The sequence below is a fragment of the Microtus pennsylvanicus genome, chromosome 11 (assembly GCF_037038515.1).
Source record: "Microtus pennsylvanicus isolate mMicPen1 chromosome 11, mMicPen1.hap1, whole genome shotgun sequence".
Taxonomy (NCBI): domain Eukaryota; kingdom Metazoa; phylum Chordata; class Mammalia; order Rodentia; family Cricetidae; genus Microtus; species Microtus pennsylvanicus.
In genome coordinates, this window is record NC_134589.1 from 16430660 (window position 1) to 16449415 (window position 18756).

The 18756-nt window shown below is 48.2% G+C and overlaps 1 protein-coding gene across 2 annotated transcripts in view; it reads left to right on the forward strand.

Moving 5' to 3' along the window:
- The first annotated feature begins 848 nt into the window (after window positions 1-848).
- Window positions 849-18756, forward strand: part of Marchf10 (membrane associated ring-CH-type finger 10) — a 98684-nt gene continuing 80776 nt past the window's right edge. The window contains exons 1-3 of one of the 2 annotated variants that reach the window (XM_075942158.1): window positions 849-1183; window positions 3283-3359; window positions 9616-9722. In XM_075942158.1, the coding sequence (XP_075798273.1) occupies window positions 9633-9722 (90 nt within the window). In that variant the 5' untranslated portion in view covers window positions 849-1183; window positions 3283-3359; window positions 9616-9632. Of the gene's footprint in view, window positions 1184-3280; window positions 3360-9615; window positions 9723-18756 lie in introns of those variants that run through there. The other variant, XM_075942159.1, reaches the window with a different exon arrangement.

An 18756-nucleotide genomic window follows, 5' to 3' on the forward strand; every position in this document is an offset into this window, starting at 1 on the left:
GTGACTGAGCACACTTGGCTGCTTCTATGACAGGGGAAGCAGTCAGGCTAGGGAACGGCCCACAGGGGCCCAGAGTGTCGTAAAGGTCCATTCATTAATCCAGTTCAGAGACCACAGCGTCCCAAATTAGGGGCGTTGGTGATAAGAAGAGGAAGAAAAGGTGCCATACAGCCAAGGAACAGCCACCACCTGAATGCCGGGGCTGCACAGGACCACGCTTGGACGCTAGACATAGGGAGACTCTGGGACACCGGTGAAAGTTCCAAGAATTTCTATTTTCTTTGCTCTCCATCCAGTTTAAAATGCCTTTAGGTGACATCAGTCAGCAAGTCACTGAGTGCCTAAATACACAGAAGAAAAGGAAGAACCTCAGAGAGAAAGAAACCCAGCCCAGGGACAGTGAAGTGAGCCAAGGACCTGGTGGGCACTGGCCTAACCCTCCAAGCACCTCTTTCCTGGAGAAACCAGTAATGACCACTGCTAAGTAAGAGGCCGGCTTCCGGTCCCCCTTCTGACTGGCGCCTCTCTTAATCATTTATTCCTTCTCTTATGTAGGATTGGGACATTTTACTTGAAGATCCCTGTACATCAATCATCTCAAGAAATGCAGTATCTTTTCTTCTTTCCATGTACTGCCTTTAATATTTTATTCAATCGATTTTCCCCCCTACCGATCTCCTTTTAAGAAACAGCAAGGCATCTGGGCGTGAACACAGACAAAATCGGCGTGCCTCTTCCAAGCCAGCCGCCATCACTGCTTTCCTTTCCCAACCGCATCCCTTTTCGTTCCCACGGCAACCAGTGGGCCCGCCCACATGTGGACTCAGGACCCCGGAGGCCGCAGCCCTGCCCCACCCCCACGATCCACGCTCGCGGCCAGCGGCCCAGGCTCCGCGAGAGGAAGGCGGCCCGGTTGCCAAGGAAACGGGAAGACGCCAAGCAGCCGCCCCCACCGTCTGCGCCCCGAGAAAGGCCGGTGGCCGCGGCGGGCAGCTGCCTCCGGGAGGAGAAGGAAGAGGGGCAGCAAGTGGGAGGGAAGACGTGAGGCGTGGGGGAGGAAGAGGAGCCCAGGACCGGCCCCACGCACGATTGATGGGCGGTTCCTCTGCTGTGGGCCTGCCCACCCGCTCCGCCCCGCGGCCCCTTTAGCCCCTGGCAAGGGGCGAAAGTGCTGATCCCTAAGGTAACGGGCCACGTCCCGGCTTTTCCAGGACTGAGGGTCAACTTAACCTTTTAAACTTAAAAGATTCTAGAGGGAAATCAGGCCTGGAGCTTGGTGGCCAGTCTCTCTCTTCCTCCGGCTGACCCCAGATCCAGTTCGTTTCTGCCTCAAAGAAATAGATTTAAGGGGAGTCTGGTCAATTTTTGCGCATTGACCCTCGCACAGCTGTGTACCTTCTCCGCACATGCCGTTGGTCTTCAAGTCCAGGAAACAGCTTTTGAGTGTGAAAAGATGGTATTACTAATGCTAGAAGCCAATGGCTTGTCAAACTTGTGGTGGTCTTTCCCGTTTCCCATGACAACCTCTCCTCTGGGCTTAGTGGTCAGTATTTGTTAGCCAGGCCTCTCGCGCCCCCCACCTGCATTTCCTAACTTAAATTGGAAGAGGCAGAGCCTCCCCACCCTGCCTCAGGCCCTCAGCCTCTGAAGTATAAAATGGGCCTCGTCACTAAACTATACTCAACACAAGTTTGTAAAGTGAGATTTTTAAAAAATTTCTATAAGTTTTTTTTCCTCAAGCTAAAATGGAAATCATGGAATCCTTGTCATTGCAAATTAATTCATCGTGGAAAGGTTGAATTAAAGGTTTCTCAAATCCTTCTTCCAAGCACCCAATCTCAGAAAAGGAGGAATTTATAACCCTGACTGTCAGGCAGAAACACAGCTACTTAAAATTTTGTTTCAAATGAAGCTTCATTCTAAAGAGGTTAAATTTACATTTTGCTTATTTGCCAAAACCAAGGCAGTATCGTTTTAGCGAGACTTCACAGAGAGAGCAGAGCGAGAAAAATGGTAAGTTTAGCTTAAAGCATTCCTTTCAGATCATGGTTTTTCGTGGTTTTGTGGGGTTTTTTTGTTTTTGTTTATTTTTGTTTTGTTTTGGACAGTTATGGACATAGGAAAGAAGACAGCGCGTGCACATGCAGGTAGTCTGCATTTGTGTGTGCACATGTTTGGTATCTTTAGCGGATGGAAAGAAACGCAGTCTGCCATTGAGTCCTGTTCTTCTCAGTCAGCATACCTCACTCACCCTGAATTCCCTGGAAATTTTCAACAGAGAGGAATTCATATGTCACAGAGTTCTTAGAATATTCCTCATGGAAATTTCACAGATGTGTAGAATTTTGAGGCCTGGCAGAAGCACTCACTTCCTCTCCTCCTCTCACACCTCCTCATCCTCGCCCTCTCCCTCTCCCGAACATGGCTTCTCACACTGATTTCTAAAGCAAACCTGGTCCAGTGCTTTGTCACTAGAGGCTCCCAACAGACGTGTGCATGACCATGTGTGAATTTCAGAGCGGGAAGCGGTCCAAAGGTGAGAACGGAGGACAATGCGGGCTGCTATTTTAGAATCGGGCCTTGCCCACACTTTATTGTCCACCCCCACACAGCACCCCTGCAACTGCTTATATCTGCTGGGGGCGGGGGAGCCCTTGGTCAAATGGCTCTCTGGTTGAGTAAGCCTATTCTCTCTGTGGATTTATTCCCATACAGTTATTTCTGTTTCCTGTCCACTCTGGTCAGTTTGTCAAACTTGCAGTGCAGACTAAAATCCAAGTTCGTGTGGAGACTGTTTTCCTAAGCTGAAATAACCTCCTGGCTCCTTGGTCAGACACCAAGGAAACAGATTGTTCGATCTCATAAGGTCTTGATATATTTAAATAAGGAACTACACATGGCACTTTGGTGCTTGAGATTTTTATTTTACAGTCAAATGTAGGGTGACAGGGAGCTTATGGTGGGTGGGGAGGGTCTCCTTCAGGCAAAGTCCTTTGTTTTGAAGGCGATTGTGAAGTCAGTGAGCACCTAGAAAGTTTTGCAGTGGCGTTGGTTCCTACCCCTTCAAGCCGGGTAATTTCAGGCCTCCTGACTAAGACCCTTCCTTCCGTTATACCACCCTGAAGCCATGCTAGAGCAATGGGCTTCGCTGTACACCTACAATGTTTCATCCCGCCGGGCTGTAGGCTGTGCGCTTTTGTGGCCATCAACATAATCTGGTTATGAATTCTGGTGTTCCTTGCCTGATTAATATTCAGACAGGCTTCTTTCTCTTCCCAACAGGAGCAGCGGAGGTCCATCTTTCTGTTTTTAACCCCACCGTTTTCTGAAAAGGGGGGAACAGACATCATTCTATGCAGGTACAAACTTATATGAAAAGTTAAAAGTGATACTTTTAAATATGGCCCATTAATGTCTGTTGAAATGCACACACTAACACACACACACACAATCTTTATGCTGACTTCCCTCAGGTATTTGTTACAGTCATAGAAAATTAACACAGTTGCGGGTAAATATATGAAGAAAGAAAAAACAGGTAATGAGGGTAGAGCCCTATGCCTGTGAAGTGCATGATGGGAAAATGCTCACCCAACCATCCTGGGCCAAGTGATAGCAATGCCCTGAGCAGTCAAGAGTGTGGTGTGTGAGGTGGTGGAAGGGTTCCATGGAGCTGGATCAAGTTGATCCTACAGGACAAAAGTTGGCGTGTCAACCTGACTCTTATCACAAGGAAAATTAGGGAATAGCTTAAGAGGGGAGAAGCACGATCCTGGTTAGGGGTTTTACCAGCTATAGAACTATATATTGTAGCTTCAGATCCTAACTTGCCAAAGACCCACCGTCTACCTTGAGAGAAAACAGTCCTCCCAGGGACTAGGAAGTTCCCCCAAGCTGCTCAAGGGTAGACAGAAAACCTTGCAAGATTTTATAACTCCTAGACCAGACACTGGGTCACTGTGAGTCAGGGACAAGCTGACTGTTAGTATCTACACACACGAGTAAAGCAGAGGATGGAAGAAAGCCACGGGGCGCACACACCTGAGGGCTTGGTTGGTGCCACCAACCCCCCCCCCCCCGTGCTGTTTCTGAGAAGCTGAGAACATGCCGTAATCACTGAGAGTATATGCAGCAATCTATGAAAGAGCTTCGGTCAACGATCTGTTGATGAGATCTGGCAGTCTCAGTCTGGCACGAACAGTGCCATTTTATAACTTTGTGAGCTATAATATTGTGGTCATAAATTAGACCGTATCAACCAAGTCTAATGTATTGAAGTCAAGACACGTTTACACAGCTAACACAGTGGAACGGCAGCCCTGTTGGTCCTGTTCCTGCCCTTGCTAAGGGTATTCACCGCCTCCTCCTGGAGACTTCCCTTCACCATCTGGACCGGCCATCCACTGGGCTTCCCTCCTGCCTCTGAAATCCTTTCCTGAGCTCCTCTCCAACTGCCTCTTCCTTACATTTTATTTGTTAATGGGCTTGTCCCATGTTCATTTTCTCTGTTCAGTACCCATTTTTGCTACAACTTCAGTTGTTAACAATATGGCAGCAGTGGCCAAATCTTTACCTGTCCAATCAGCTCAGAGCCTTGCAGATCTCTGTAATGATCTGTCCTGTCCATTTAAGAGACAAGCCACACACACACACACACACACACACACACACACACACACACACACCTCCTCTGAGGCAAACTGATCTTCAGCTTCCAGCCTGAGTCTTTTCCTTTTCCATCTCCCTCTCAAAGAGGCAGTTTCTGCCTCTCCCCACTTCTCCCCTTTCCCCCTTCTGTCTCTCCCTTCTCTCTCTCTCTCTCTCTCTCTCTCTCTCTCTCTCTCTCTCTCTCTCTCTCTGACTCTCTGCTTTTCTTCCCTTATTCCTTTCCCCTCCATAACCCACTAAATAAATATCCAACCTCACTCTGTGTGGTATGCCTATCTGTCTGTCTCTCACCAGCCACATGGTTCCCTGTCCAGGACCAGCCAGCCGCCTTTGGAGACCTGTGAGGTGGTCCCTTGGTGTGTCTGTCGGTCTGTCTTTCCTTGTGGCCTGCTGCAGCCACTCAGGGGAACTGTGCAGTCCCTGCCTGGGCCTGACTGTTCTTGGGACCTGCTGTTCGCTGCTTGCTGCCACATGGTTTGCTGCCTGCTGCCACATGGCCCACTGCTGCCGCTTGGGGGCCTGCAGCGTTTCTGCCGCTGCAGCCGTCGGGATCCGCAGCAATTTTGCTGTTACCATTACAGTCTCCATTTGAGTATGAGACAAGAATGGTGTCTGAAGTGCCTACAGCTCTGCACTTCAATCTCCACGTTCTTGTCTCAAAAGCTGCCCTTCCTGATTCCAGGAAGACAAAGGTCAAGGACCGGCCTCGACAAAATCACCTCTTGCCAGGGTAGGGGCATGGGAACTGAAGAAATATAAGTAAAGAATATGAAGATGCATAAAAATAATAAGACAGAAAACTGGGAGGGTATTCCAGTGATTTCTGAAATCACTTGTGTTTGTTTTTCCACAGCTTTTATACCCAATGTAAAGGAGAGGGGGGAAGTAACAAAAGACTTTATTAACATGACACAAAGGTTAAATAACACAATTGCTTCGTCACTCTGAGACCTCAAATCGTTAGCATTCTGTTGTCTAGGTAGCAAAGGTGCTCTAGGACAGGTGTGTTGAAGACTGCCCTTCCCCAGGTGACCTCATAGTTACAAAGGAAGGAGCAGAAGTACATTTACATATCCTGACCATCTGTCAGGTGGCATGGAGCTGTCTTAATATCAAAAGAACCAAGCAATCACATCCTGAGAGGGACATGCAACTATGCTTGTCAATCTCCAAACTCTCTGACCAGCAGACAAGGTGGAAATGGGCCTGCATTTTTCGGCCCCACAGCAAAGCGTTAGATTCAAGGTGTACTGTGAAGGAGCCTTAGTTGGGGTTATGCCTCCATGAGATCCTGCTGTAAGGCATTTTCTCAGTGATCAATGTGGGGAGGGCCCAGCCCATTGTAGGTGGTGCTGTCCTTGGGCTGGTGGTCCCAGGTTCTATAAAAAGGCAGGCTGAGCAAGCCTTGAGAAGCAAGCCAGTAAGCAGCATCCCTCCATGGCCTCTGTAGCAGCTCCTGCCTCCCAGATCCTGCCCTATTTGACTTCCTGTCCTGACTTCCTTCAGTGGTTAACAGCAATGTGGAAGTATAAGACAAATAAACCCTTTCCTCCCCAACTTGCTTTATGGTCCTGATGTTTTGTAGCAATAGAAACCCTAACTAAGAAATTGGTACCAACATAGTGGGGTTTTGCTGGGACAGACCTGACCATGGTTTTGGTAGAATTGTGGAAGGACTTTGGAGCTTCAGGGTTAGAAGAGCCATTGAGTGTTAAGAGCTCTGTGGGATGTTCTGTGGGATCTTGGAAGATAAGAATATTGAGAGCAATACAGAGGACGGAGGCATGGCTTATGAAGTTTCAGAAGGAAGATAAAGACTCTTATCGGGGTCATTTATTATTTAAGATTCCGTGATTCTGGTGAGCTTGGGCTGAAGAATCAGCTGTCATTAGCAAGATCCCAGAACTGCTGAAGTGGCATTTGGCTTTACTGGGACACTTGATGATGGTCAGCTGGAGCTAAGAAATTAGCAGTGATTAAGAAGAAACCAGCAGCTTGGTGGCAGTGGCTCACGCCTTTAACCCCAGCACTCAGGAAGCAGAGGCAGGTGGGTCTCTGTGAGTTCGAGGCCAGCCTGGTCTACAGAGTGAGTTCCAGGACAGCTAAAACTATACAGAGAAACTCTGTCTTGAAAAATGAGAGAGAGAGAGAGAGAGACAGAGAGAGAGACAGAGAGACAGAGAGAGACAGAGAGACAGAGACAGAGAGAGACAGAGACAGAGAGACAGAGAGACAGAGAGGAGAGAGCGCAGCATCACTGAGGTGAAATCTTCTGGAAAGTGTTTCCTCAGAGCACAAAGAAGCTGTCTTCCAGAGGCCGCCACCCTTTCTGGCTGCTGGCCTTGGCAATGTGTAGGCATCACCCAGGTGACTCTTTGAAGGCATGAAGGGGTCATGGAGAGCAGCTGAGGTTTGGCGCCGAAGAGGTCAGGAGAGGCCATTCATGAAAGTCAACCTCAGTGGCAGTTGAAGGCCCAGGACTGAAGGGGTCATGCAGAGGAGCAGAGGCTTGGCACGATGACGAGAACTTATGAGAGGCCGTTGGTGAAGAGGGCTGCCCAGTCACAGCAGAAGACCCCAGTGTTTTGGAGATGTCAGCACCATGGGGCAACCACAAAGAACAGCAGCCGCAGTGGAGTGGATTCAGCCGGAGCCTAGGAAGACGCAGCTGGAGAAGTGACCCGGGCCCTTGGAGGGGTCCAGAAGACCGTGAATAGAATCCAGACCCTGGACTGCTGGAATTTTGTTTTGCTTTGGATTGATTATGACTGTGCCCTGATTTTTTTTCCCTCTTGAAGTAAGAAAGTATTTTACTAGAGCCCACCGCTGAGAGACTTTGATTTTTGAAAGATTTTGGATTTTTAAAAAGATTGACTATTTTAAAAGGACTGAAATTTTAATGTATCTGAATTTGTAAGGACTGTGGGACTTTTAAAGTTATTTTTGTTGTTAATGTGAGATCTTGCGCATGAATAAGAAAGGAAGGGTTGTGGCTTGTTAGCGCTGTGTTTGTGTGTTAAGATAAGGAGTCCCTTGTGTTGACTGGCTTTGTGTGTCAACTTGACACAGCAGAGAAGGCGGAGCCCCAGCAGAGAAATGCTTTAAGGTTCCACTGTAATGCTTTTTCTCCCAGTGCGGGGGAAGGCCCAGCCCTGAGCTGCTGGTCCTGGCTGAAGAAGCCATTCAGCAGCACCCCTCCTGCTTCCAGGACCCTGCCCTGTTGGAGTTTCAGTCCGGACATCCTTTGGTGATGAACAGCACTTGTGGAAGTGTGATCTGAATAAACCCTTTCCTCCCCAACTTTGCTTTATGGTCATGGTGTTTTGTTCCAGCAATGGAAATTTTAAGATAGGAGGTCGCTGAGGAAAACCTCGGTTGTGTCTTGGCTGTGTGTCTCCTGATGGTCAAAATCCCTCCTTTTTTGTTAAGATCACCCCTGAGCTGTGGTTAGGTCATTGTCCTGTATCAGAAACTACGTGGTCTGCCTTGCAGCACTTGTGACTATGACGTGAGTTAATCTAGGTGGATGCTCAGAGGGGCACCTGGCCCTCCCACGGGCTGCTCCCTGGGAGCTACGACCCTCCCCACCCCCACTGTCCTTCTTTTCTGCCTCCTCTTCCTCCTCCCCACACATTTGCTACCCAAGCCTTGTTACCGTCTCATCTCCTAGCCCATCGGTGGTCACAACTCCGCGTAATACCCCACCCCATCCTCCAAACTACAACTTTAGGAGCGTTTTAAACACACAAATGTGCTGCGCGGCAGTGGCGCACGCCTTTAATCCCAGCACTGGGGAGGCAGAGACAGGCGGATCTCTGTGAGTTCGAGGCCAGCCTGGTCTACAAGAGCTAGTTCCAGGACAGGCTCCAAAACTACAGAGAAACCCTGTCTTGAAAAACAAAAACAAACAAACAAACACAAATGTAAAAGATTGGGAGATGGCCCAGTCAGTGAAATGCTGCTGTAGTGAGCATGAGGACTTGAGTTCTGGACCGACACCCTCCCCCATTCATCCACTTAACAGCTGGGTAAGCAGAGACAGGAGGGTCCCTGAGACTTTCTGGCCAGCTATTCTTGCAAAATCAGTGAGCTCTCGGCTCAGTGAGAGACCCTATCTCAAGAAAACAAAGCGAGGAGTGATTGAGGAGAAATAATAACTGACGTCCAACTCCGACTTGCACACGCGCACTCACGTACACCATGAAACACTTATTCCCTGGCTTAGAACCTATTATTAGCTCATGTGACTTCTCATTCTGACCTGCAAGGCCCCACAGAAGCCCTCACTGTTCCTCATTCTCCTTCATGCCCTGAGGCACCCGCTGCCCTCTGCCAACTCTTGCCTAACTCATGATTTACCAAGCCCAGTGTTGCAGGCCGATCTTTCCAGTCACTCTGCTCTTCCACGGTGCCATTCCCTCAAGGAGCCCAGACCCGGCTCTGTGCTGGCAGTTCCAGCTGAACTGTGTAGCGATGGTTCTCCACCCTAGGCCGTCGGCAGCACAAAGCAGAGACCGTGTCTGCCTGCCTGGCTGCTGTACCCAGCGGCTGGCAATGTCTGGCTTGGATTAAGGACAATGGTCACATCCGTGAATTTAAGCAACCCAGGACTTAACAGTTTGGTCACCGCATATCTGGGTTCTTGTTTACTCCTCGGTCATGTGGTGGAACTGCTACCCAGTCAGGTGTCTGTCAACCTAACTCCCTGTGAGTAACCAGGGTGGAATCTCTGAAGCCCGCTGATGAACGTGCCTGCATTATTTATGGCTGGAACAGAAAAGCCTATAAGAACTTTGACACAAGTACAAAAAAAGAAACGTTTGTACCTTTCAAACAGTGGGGAAATAGGTTAATAAACGAACACATGTAATTCTACTCAAATAAACCCAAATGTGGTGGCCCGCAGCAACATCTGTCACGGTATGTTTCCTTCTCTGTCTTACCTAGATCGGGAACTAAGAACCATGTTGCATGAAGCAAGGGACAGGCAGAAGTTTGTCAGTGACGTTCAGTATCTGCGGGACATGCAGCACAAGGTGGACTCTGAATATCAGGTAATTGCGGAAAGCAAGGATTGTCTTTTGGGGGGAATAGAATTTTCAGGCTGGGGCTGGAGAGATGGCTCAGAGGTTAAGAGCATTGCCTACTCTTCCAAAGGTCCTGAGTTCAATTCCCAGCAACCACATGATGGCTCACAACCATCTGTAATGAGGTCTGGTGCCCTCTTCTGGCCTGCAAGCATACACAAAGACAGAACATTGTATACATAATAAACAAATAAATATTTTTAAAAAAAAAGAATTTTCAGGCTGCATCGGTGTAAGCCTACCCTGAACGTGCCACTCACTGGCTGACCGTGAAAAGTCACTCATCTTTCTCAATTGTATAAAATGGTTGGTGCTGGGGGCTGGAGAGATGGCTCAGTGTTTAAAAGCACTGTTCTTCCAAAGGTCCTGAGTTCAATTCCCAGCAGCCACATGGTTCGCAACCATCTATAGTAGGACTCGATGTCCTTTTCTGTCCATGCAGATAGCACACTCGTATACATACATAAATTTTTTTAAAAAAAGAGAAAAAATGGTTGGTTCTAATTTCACAATTCTGTCGCAGAAGTGAAATGAGCATTTTATCCCAGTGGTGGTCCCGACTTTGTGTTTTACACCACTCCGTCCTCTGTGCTGCAATGTTAGGGGGCTTTTAAAAAACCCAAATGTTGGGGCTGGGAAGTGGCTCAGGCAGTGAAATGTTGCTGAATAAACATAAGGACTTGAGTTTAAAACTCCTGCAGCCACACAAAAGGCTAAGCATGGCCGTGTGCATCTGTAACCCAGTGCTCTGCTCGGCAGAGATGGGATCACTGGGGTCTGCTGGCCACCAGCCTAGCTCCAGATTGAGAGACCCTGTCTCAAAGGAGTAAGGTAAAGAACCCAGCATCTTCCACTGGCCCACATGTGTGTTGGATGTGTGCATCTGTGCACACATGTACCCTACACACACTCATGCCTCCACACACGTATCTAATGCAGTGTTTGGCCCACAGCCCTTGAGCTGAGAAGCAAAAAGACCTTGAGGGGTTAACTGAGTTGCCCTATAGCATGCCCTTCTGTTGTCATGGGCACCAGAAAAAGGGTGGTTAGCCACTCTACAACAAGCAAATTTCTGGTCTCCGTGGCTACAGTGTTTGCAAGCAAAAACAAAAGTGATGGGGTGCCTGAGGGGTCATGATGCAATTACCTGGGGCTGGCATGGGACAGACTTGCTGGACTCGGTTGTGGGATTCGTAGAACCTTTAGGATCTGTCCTCACCTCCCCCCGTGAGAAGCTGCCCTCGCCAATCAAGGAGACACATCCTCAGCCTCCATGGAGCTTGGAAAACAGTCCCTCCCTAAGGAAAACACAGTTCAGCTATCAGGTTCTTCTCTTTCTTAGCAATTTCAGATAGAACTGAGCCTTGTGAGTCACCAAGGAAACCAGACCCAGCTCAGTAGTCTGGCTTCACCTGAACGGTGACACTCTGCTCTGGGGTTGGGAAGGATCGGCAGTTTCTTCCCACAGTCCGCACCCAGGAGGACTGCAAAGGGGGAAGATTTGCAGCAATTGGGGATGGGTTACTCAGGGAATCATTTGCTTTTCAAAAAGATGCCTCCTCCACCTGGCTGGCATGTGGAAACACTTGTTTAATGCTGTTTCTCCAGTGAGTGCGGAAGGCGATTGTCTTGATATCAGTGGTCCCTGGTGAAGGAAATGCCACAACCATGTGTCCTGGAGCCGTTGCATTTGTCTAAGATCACTTAAGCTTTCAGCATTGCCAGTTTTGTTTCATTTGGTTTGATTTGGTCATTCAACCGATATTTGATCCACTCCATGCCTGCTTTGTGCTGAACAAGGGCCCTGTTCTTCTGGCCTTTTAACTCTAGGTTTAGGAAATAGAAAATGTGCACACAGTATAAAGTTATTTCGGTTACTGCTCCAGTGTGGCTCTAGAATGTTCCCTCATAAGCCTATGTGCTAGAGGCTGGGCTCCCTATGGGGCTCTGTGGAGAAGGTAGAACCTTTAAGGGGCAGGGCCTACCAAAAGGACAGAACCTTGAAGGGGCAGGTTCTAGTGAAAAGTCTTAGGTGTTTGGAGGTGTGCTGGCTGAGGGAACTAGGGAAATCCAGCCCCTACCTCCCTCTGACTTGTTGGCCTCTGTGAGCTGAATGGCTGCTGCCGCCATGATGTCCTCTAGCAAGAGTGCCATTTCATCAGAGCATCTGTCACGATCAAACCTGCAAGGCAGGGAACCAAAACAAACCCTCCGGGTCTTTAAGCTGGCTTACCTCAAGGAAAACTGACGAGGACAGCTGCTGATCAATATAGGAAAAAGACGACAAAAAAACCAGAACAAAACAAACAAAAAAAATCCCAGCATAATAAGGGGCGGGGCATCACGCTCTGGAGAGTCAAGCGAAGTGTCTGACCTGAGGAGGTGGAAGAGTTCCGTAGAACCGGATCAGGCTGGCTCTTACAGGAGAAAGCAGGACACGTCATCCACATGAATCTCGTCACAGTGAGAATCACTGGATAGTTTTGGAGGAAAGAGACATGATCTGGTTTAGTTTGGGTTTTTTTTTTCTTTTTTAAATCACTTTGGCTTCTGTGAGGGGAAAGGGCTGGAAAAGACGAGAAAAAAAGCAAAATATTTTGAAAGTATAATTGGTGTTTAGCAAAGACGATATGGTGAATTGGATCAAGTTCATAGGCATGGAGGTGGCAAAAAGTGGTCCAGCTCAGGAGCTGGAAGCAGAGCAGGTGATGGACGGAGTTGTGCGTCAGTGGATGGACAAGAGTGACTCCCGTCAAGGCATTTCCTGTCCATCAACCCTTCTGGTTATAATCTTGACTGAAAACTTTCCAGTTTTTACATCTGATCCTACATGTCCATTTTCCTTTCAAACAAAAAACCCAAGCAGGAGAACCTTCTCAGCCTCCTTCCCGGCCATCCAGTTTCAGAGGGCAAGGTGTCCACTGTCCTGCTAGTGACCAGCGGAGGCCTTGGCTCATCCAGCCTCTGCCGTCATGGGACTCAGCTGTCTGTGTTTTGATACCTTCTCTTCTCGCTCTCTCTTTCTCTATTTTATTTACTTGTGTATGTATCTTTTATATATTTTTTTATTGGCTTATCTATGTATCGTGTTGGAGACAGGATCCAAGGCCTGCTGCGTGAGAAGCAAGCCCTCCACCAACTGATTTGCACCCTCAGCCCCATCTTCTGTCCCTAGCAGCTCCAGTCTACAGCTACGCTGAGGTTCACATCCTAAGAAGCCAGGCGCAAAGCCTTGCTGCTCTGGCAGCACCCGGCTTCCTCCTGTCTGTCTCAGACTGCTCCAGCCTGTCTCGTTGTCTCCACTTCCTTGTCAGCTGTGTGTTTGTTTGTAAATGCGCACTTCTTCTTAACCACTGCTGAGGTTGGTGACCCAATTCAGTGACACCTTCTGAGTCTTTGTTTCCCGAGGCTGCTTCTCTCTCATGTCACGGTCTCCTGACATAGTGTCTCCCTCGTGTTAATCTCCGGTTTTCTTTCCTACTCCCTCCTCTTCTGATATACAGTCCCAGGGTCCCAGCCTCAGCCCCCTTCCACTTCTGATGCACAAGGCCCTCACCACTTGTTGGCTCTTCCTGTTCTTAACCCCTACTTCATACAGCTGGCTTGTCCCCAGAGTCTCACAGAATGCCAGAGCCTTGGGTGCATCCGCACAGGTGTCACTAATCCAACATGTCCATCCCTCACCACCCCTCCTCCCCTCAAACCCTTCCCTGACTCCTTAATCTCTCCCCCATAAAGTTTCGGCTGGCAGACTTTGCCAAGCTCACCTAAGGGCACCTGAGCCTCTGCCACCCTTTATCCTATGACCACCACCATGGTTCCAAATACCATAACTTTCACCCGAGACTACCACGATATCCTTTAATGTTTAGCTGGCCTCCTTGTCATGGCTGACTTTGTCACCTTCCTGACTTTTGTCATATTCTAGCCTGTGCCATGGGAATGCTTAAAGACCTTCAGTAGCTTCCCCCGCAAAGGCAGGCTCCAGACCCAGGGACCTAAGCAAGACCAACCTTAGCAGGAACTGCTACTTAACCCTAACCCCCACCCGCCCCACCTTGCTTTTACTGCCTTCTCTCTACAGAGATCGTAAAGATCACAGTTTTAATTTAGAACTAAAGGGAATCTCTGACTCACATAGTATCTGGGTTCGCGTTTTGTTTGTTTTTAAGAAATTACTGGGTGGCAGTTTACATAGCATGAAATTCAACCTGTTTTACGTGTGCTGTCGATGATCTGTAGTAGATTTGCTGCTTTAGGACGCTTCCCTCTGGCTGGAGACTGCACACAGTTCTCATTTGCGTCGCTTCCTCTCCCTAGCCTCTTACTGTCGTGAGCCTCCTGGCCCAGGCTGAACCCCACACTGTAGTGCCTGAAAGCCAGTGCTATCTACGCTAACCACCAACTTGTCAGACGTAGTCCAGCTAGTGTGTGACTGTTCCTAGAACCAACTGCATCATTACTGGCCTTTTTCAAAGCCATTCATCAATGGGGTCACACGAAATAACATGGTTGCCTTTAAGATATAGATTGCTGTAAACAGGGAAACATAGACAGAAGGTAGCAACTCCAAAGGAACAGCAGTAACTTTTCCTTTTAGACAAGGTCTCACGATGTAACCATGGCTAGCCTGGAACTAACTATGTAGAGTAGGCTAGCCTCAAACTCATAGTGATTGACCTACCTCTGTCTACTGAGTTCTGGGCTAAAGGTGTATGCCGCCACGCCCAGCCCTGCAATGTTTTTTTTTTTAATGATATTATTTCACCTGTCCTTTGCCTTATTCCAGAAAGACTTTAAAGTTGGGGCTTAAAAATCACTTGCAGCTGGGCATGGAGGTATACCTCAATCATTCCAGCTCTTGAGAAGCAGAGGAAGGAGAACCATGAGTTCAAGGTTTCCCTGGGCTGATCAAAAGACTATGTCTTAGAAAAGAATCAATTCCATGGCTTGAGTGACCGGTGATTAACTTGGTGCCATCCAGCCAAAGTGTGCTGAGATCATTTACTGAGGGGAGTTGTTGTGCTGGGTAAGTACCGATACCTTAATGTGTTGTGTCCAACCTGTCCCATGTGGCTGAGTTTAGCTATAGATGCAATCCAATACAAATCCACAAGCTTATTCAAATACTATGAGATTGTTTTGTGGCTTGACGGCACGGTTGTCGCGTGTGGACTTTGCAGTGACAGCTTGTTACGTTGTCAGAAGGCTGGCTGTGCCTGCTGTGGGGCTGGCCCATTGCACCCTGTGGGAATCCAAGCGTTCGCTCTCCCTGCAGCCTTCTGCTCGGGACACCTGGGACTTCCCATTGCAGGGCATTGGAATGGTGTAAGACGTAATCACTACACGCAGCTCCCAAATCACACACTCTTGCCACACATTCCTTCCCACGCTTGGCTTGCCTTTAATGAACTGGCTCAAATTGAAGCCCTTAGGAACCTCCTAATTTTTTTTCTAGACTTAGGTTATTCCTGCTCTGTCCTAAAATACTCTAAAGGTTGGTATGCAGCAAATGCAGCCTTTACAGGTCTGTGGGTTAGCTCTAAGAGAAGGCTAACCCCACCCTCATTGTTTGCTTCTACTCTTTTCGGTGCCTGGGTGGGGCTCTTGTAAGAAAAAAGAGGAAGTAAACATCTATTTGGCATATTACCTGCTATTTCAGAATCGGGTAAGTAGGATATAATTATATTCTATCTTAGACCTTGGCTCTGTTCCTTCCAGGGTGTTCATATTTCTCCTCTCTCTGTCCCTCTCCATATTTCCCTCCGTCTCTCCCTCACCTCTTACTTCCCTCCCCAAATGTATTTATGTAACCGGAGGCAGAATTTAGCCTTAGCCATTAATGCCCACCGGAAGGCTAGAAGGGAAGATTACACTTGGCATTTCAGAACAATTTTCTACAATCTCTCAAATGTGTTCAAATTGGTTTCATTTCATGTCACTTGCTCATCTCAGTTCTTTCAAGTGCAGATCAAACAACGAACCATGGCGATATAAATGTGTTGAAGGCCATGCTGGTGGCTTCTATACCATGTGGCAGTGGGCAGGAGGGAGAGAGAGATGCAGGTTGCACGGCTCTAATCCGAAATCCCAAATCTCAAATACTCAAGGCTGTGAAGGTCCCTGAGCACCAATATACTGCCACACCAGGGAAACGTCTCGTGCACAAAATTATTTCAAACATTACATGAAATACCCTCAAAGTATGGGCTTAAGGTCCATGGATTTTGTATTTAGACTTGAGACTCATCTACCAGAGATCTCCTTGTGAGATTTATGCAAATACCTTAATATCTGAAAAAACCCAAATCCAAAACACATCTGGTCCCAAAGCATTTCAATAGAGGATTCTCAGCTGTCATTCAGCTCCTCTTCCCATGGGAGCCTGGGAGAGAGTCTTGTTTATTTATTCGTTTGTTGTGCAGTGCTGGACATTGAACCTGGGTCCTTGCCCAGGACAGGCGTACACACAGCTATATCCCCAGACTCCTCCTATATTCACCACCTTATAAGTTACCCTGGTTACGCTTGAACTCACTCCGTAGCCCCGAAAGACTTTGAGATGACCATTCTCCTGCCTCAGCCTCTCAGGTAGCCGAGGTTACCAGTACCATGAGGCCCAGTTTTGAGGCACGTGCTTCTCTAGAATTCTCAGGCAATGAGGGAACTATTGTGCCAATCTTTTAAAGTGAACTTTAATAATGTCATCAGTGATCACGAAAACCCCCAACTCTGAGTTGGGCGCATTAGACCCAAGTAAGAACAACAGCAGAGGTGTAGGCAGTGCCAGCTCCTCCCTCCGGGTGCCGACCGCAACCGTACAGGTGCCATTGTTAATTGAGATGTAAAGACAGGGATACAGTTCAGTCTGTAGAATGGTTGCCTAGTCTTCTAGTTTGCTTTCTACCGCTCTGCTAAACACCATGGCCAGAAGCACCTAGGGGAGGAATGGGTTTGTTTCTGTTCACAGCTTTCATAGTCCATCACAGGAACCGAAGCAGAAGCCACAGAAGAATACTGCTTACGAGATCACTTTCCATGGCTTGCTTAGTCTTTTTTATACCCTTCAGGATCACCTGCCCGGGGGCAGCAATACCAACGATGGGCAGAATCCTCCCACAGCAACCCTTAGTCAAGAAAATGCCCCCATAGACCTGCCCAGAAGTCAATCTCATGAAAGCAATTCCTTAACTTGAGGTTCCCTCTTGACTCTTGTTTGGGTCCAACTGAAAAGAAAAAAATGAACCAGCACAGGTAGGCTGCATGAAACCCTGGGTTCAGTCCTCAACACCGCATAAAACCAGGTGTGGTAGCAGCACCTGTAACATCAGCACTCAGGCAGTAGAGGCAGAAGTTGTCAAGATCAAAGCCAGCCTGGGCTCCATGAGACCTTGTGTCAAAAGCAAAAACAAAAAAAGGTAGACTAGTCATGTCCATATTTGTGTGTTGCGGGCTGTCTCTACACGGTGTGAAGATGCATTGCTGTGACTGCTATAATAAGCTGAATGGCCAATTGCTAGGCAGAGATAGAGGTGGGAAAGAGAAAGGAAGGGGAAGAGGAATCTAGATGCGCAGGAAATGCCAGGAGACAAAGAGGAGCCAGAAGGTGTAAGATGGAAGAGAGGTAACGTCAGGTGATGGAACGTAGATTAATATAAATGGGTTCATTTAAGTTGTAAGAGCTAGGGGGACAAGCTTTCATAATTAATAAGTCTCTGTGTCATTATTTGGGAGCTTGTAGTACAGAGAAAAACTTGTTGCATTTGTTTTTGGTTTTTTTAATTTGGGCTATTTTATGATAGTTGTTTTTATAGCATAACTGGAAACTGCTCATATGCAAAACGGCTTCTTAGGTCGTAAGGGAGCCAGGATGATGACAGATAATAGAGAATCGCTGAGCCTAACTATGGGCTCGGACAGCTGTAATGTTAAAGACAGAGTGGGGTACAGTGTACCCCAGAATGCCAGAGCACAGAAGGCGGTTGTCAGCTGACTGGCTGAGTTCCGTGGGTTGAGAGACAAGACTTCTCTGTCAGGAGATGAGTGTGCCTCAGACCCACACAGGAGGACTCTCTTATTCGTGACCAAGATCACAGTCACATGCTCGCTTCAGCAAAAGCTGAGTTTGGAAACAAGTAAACCAGTAAGTGGGATGGAAAACAAGAGCTCGCTGGTGGTGATGGCGGTGAGGCGAAGGGGACATTGAGCCCTCGCTGCAGGCCAGTCACAGCTAAGAAGACCCTGAGAGAATCCCCTGCTCTCCTAGCAACCCCGTCGACACGGGAACTTATCTCTCCCACAGCTGAGGGATGGGGCAATCAATGGAGTCAGCCTTCCCTAGGTCTCTGCTAGAAAGTGGCAGAGCTGGGGCTGGGTTTGTTTACCAGGATTGAGTTACAGTGAGTCACAAAACCCACGCCACCCCCCACGCGCAGATTCTGTGATTTGCTCCCACAGTGGAAGTTTCTACACGGAAGCAGCCCGAGTGCATGTGGTGGGGGAACAGAGCCGCCACCAAAAGGGGAAGAGAAGGAGGACACAGAAGTCACCTGATGCTGCCCTCTGACGGGCTGACCACAGACCAGTTAATCCTGGTCTGGATTAACAGGCGGGGCACAAGGGGACTAACTGAGAAGCCCAGAAGGACAGGCAATTGTCCTTCTCCAGCCAGCTGGTCACTTTAGGATCTCCACCACAGAAACAGTACCATCAAGGACCAGACTAACAAATATTCGTATTCACCCAGAGAAAGACAATGCATGCCGGGGTGGGGATGCCAGGTTTTGGCTCCTCTAGGACTGGACTCCTGGTAGTTGTGTTTGTGTTCCTTCACAGCAAAGCTGCGAGTCTTAGAGGATTGGTGTTTGATTTCCACAGAAAGATTGCTCGGCCGTCTCAGGCTGAAAATCATTAAGTATCTGCCCTGCCGTGGCTTATCTTCCTCTCACTAATCTGAGAGAAAAGAGCCAAAGAAAAATAATGTCCTCAACATCGCAAAAAA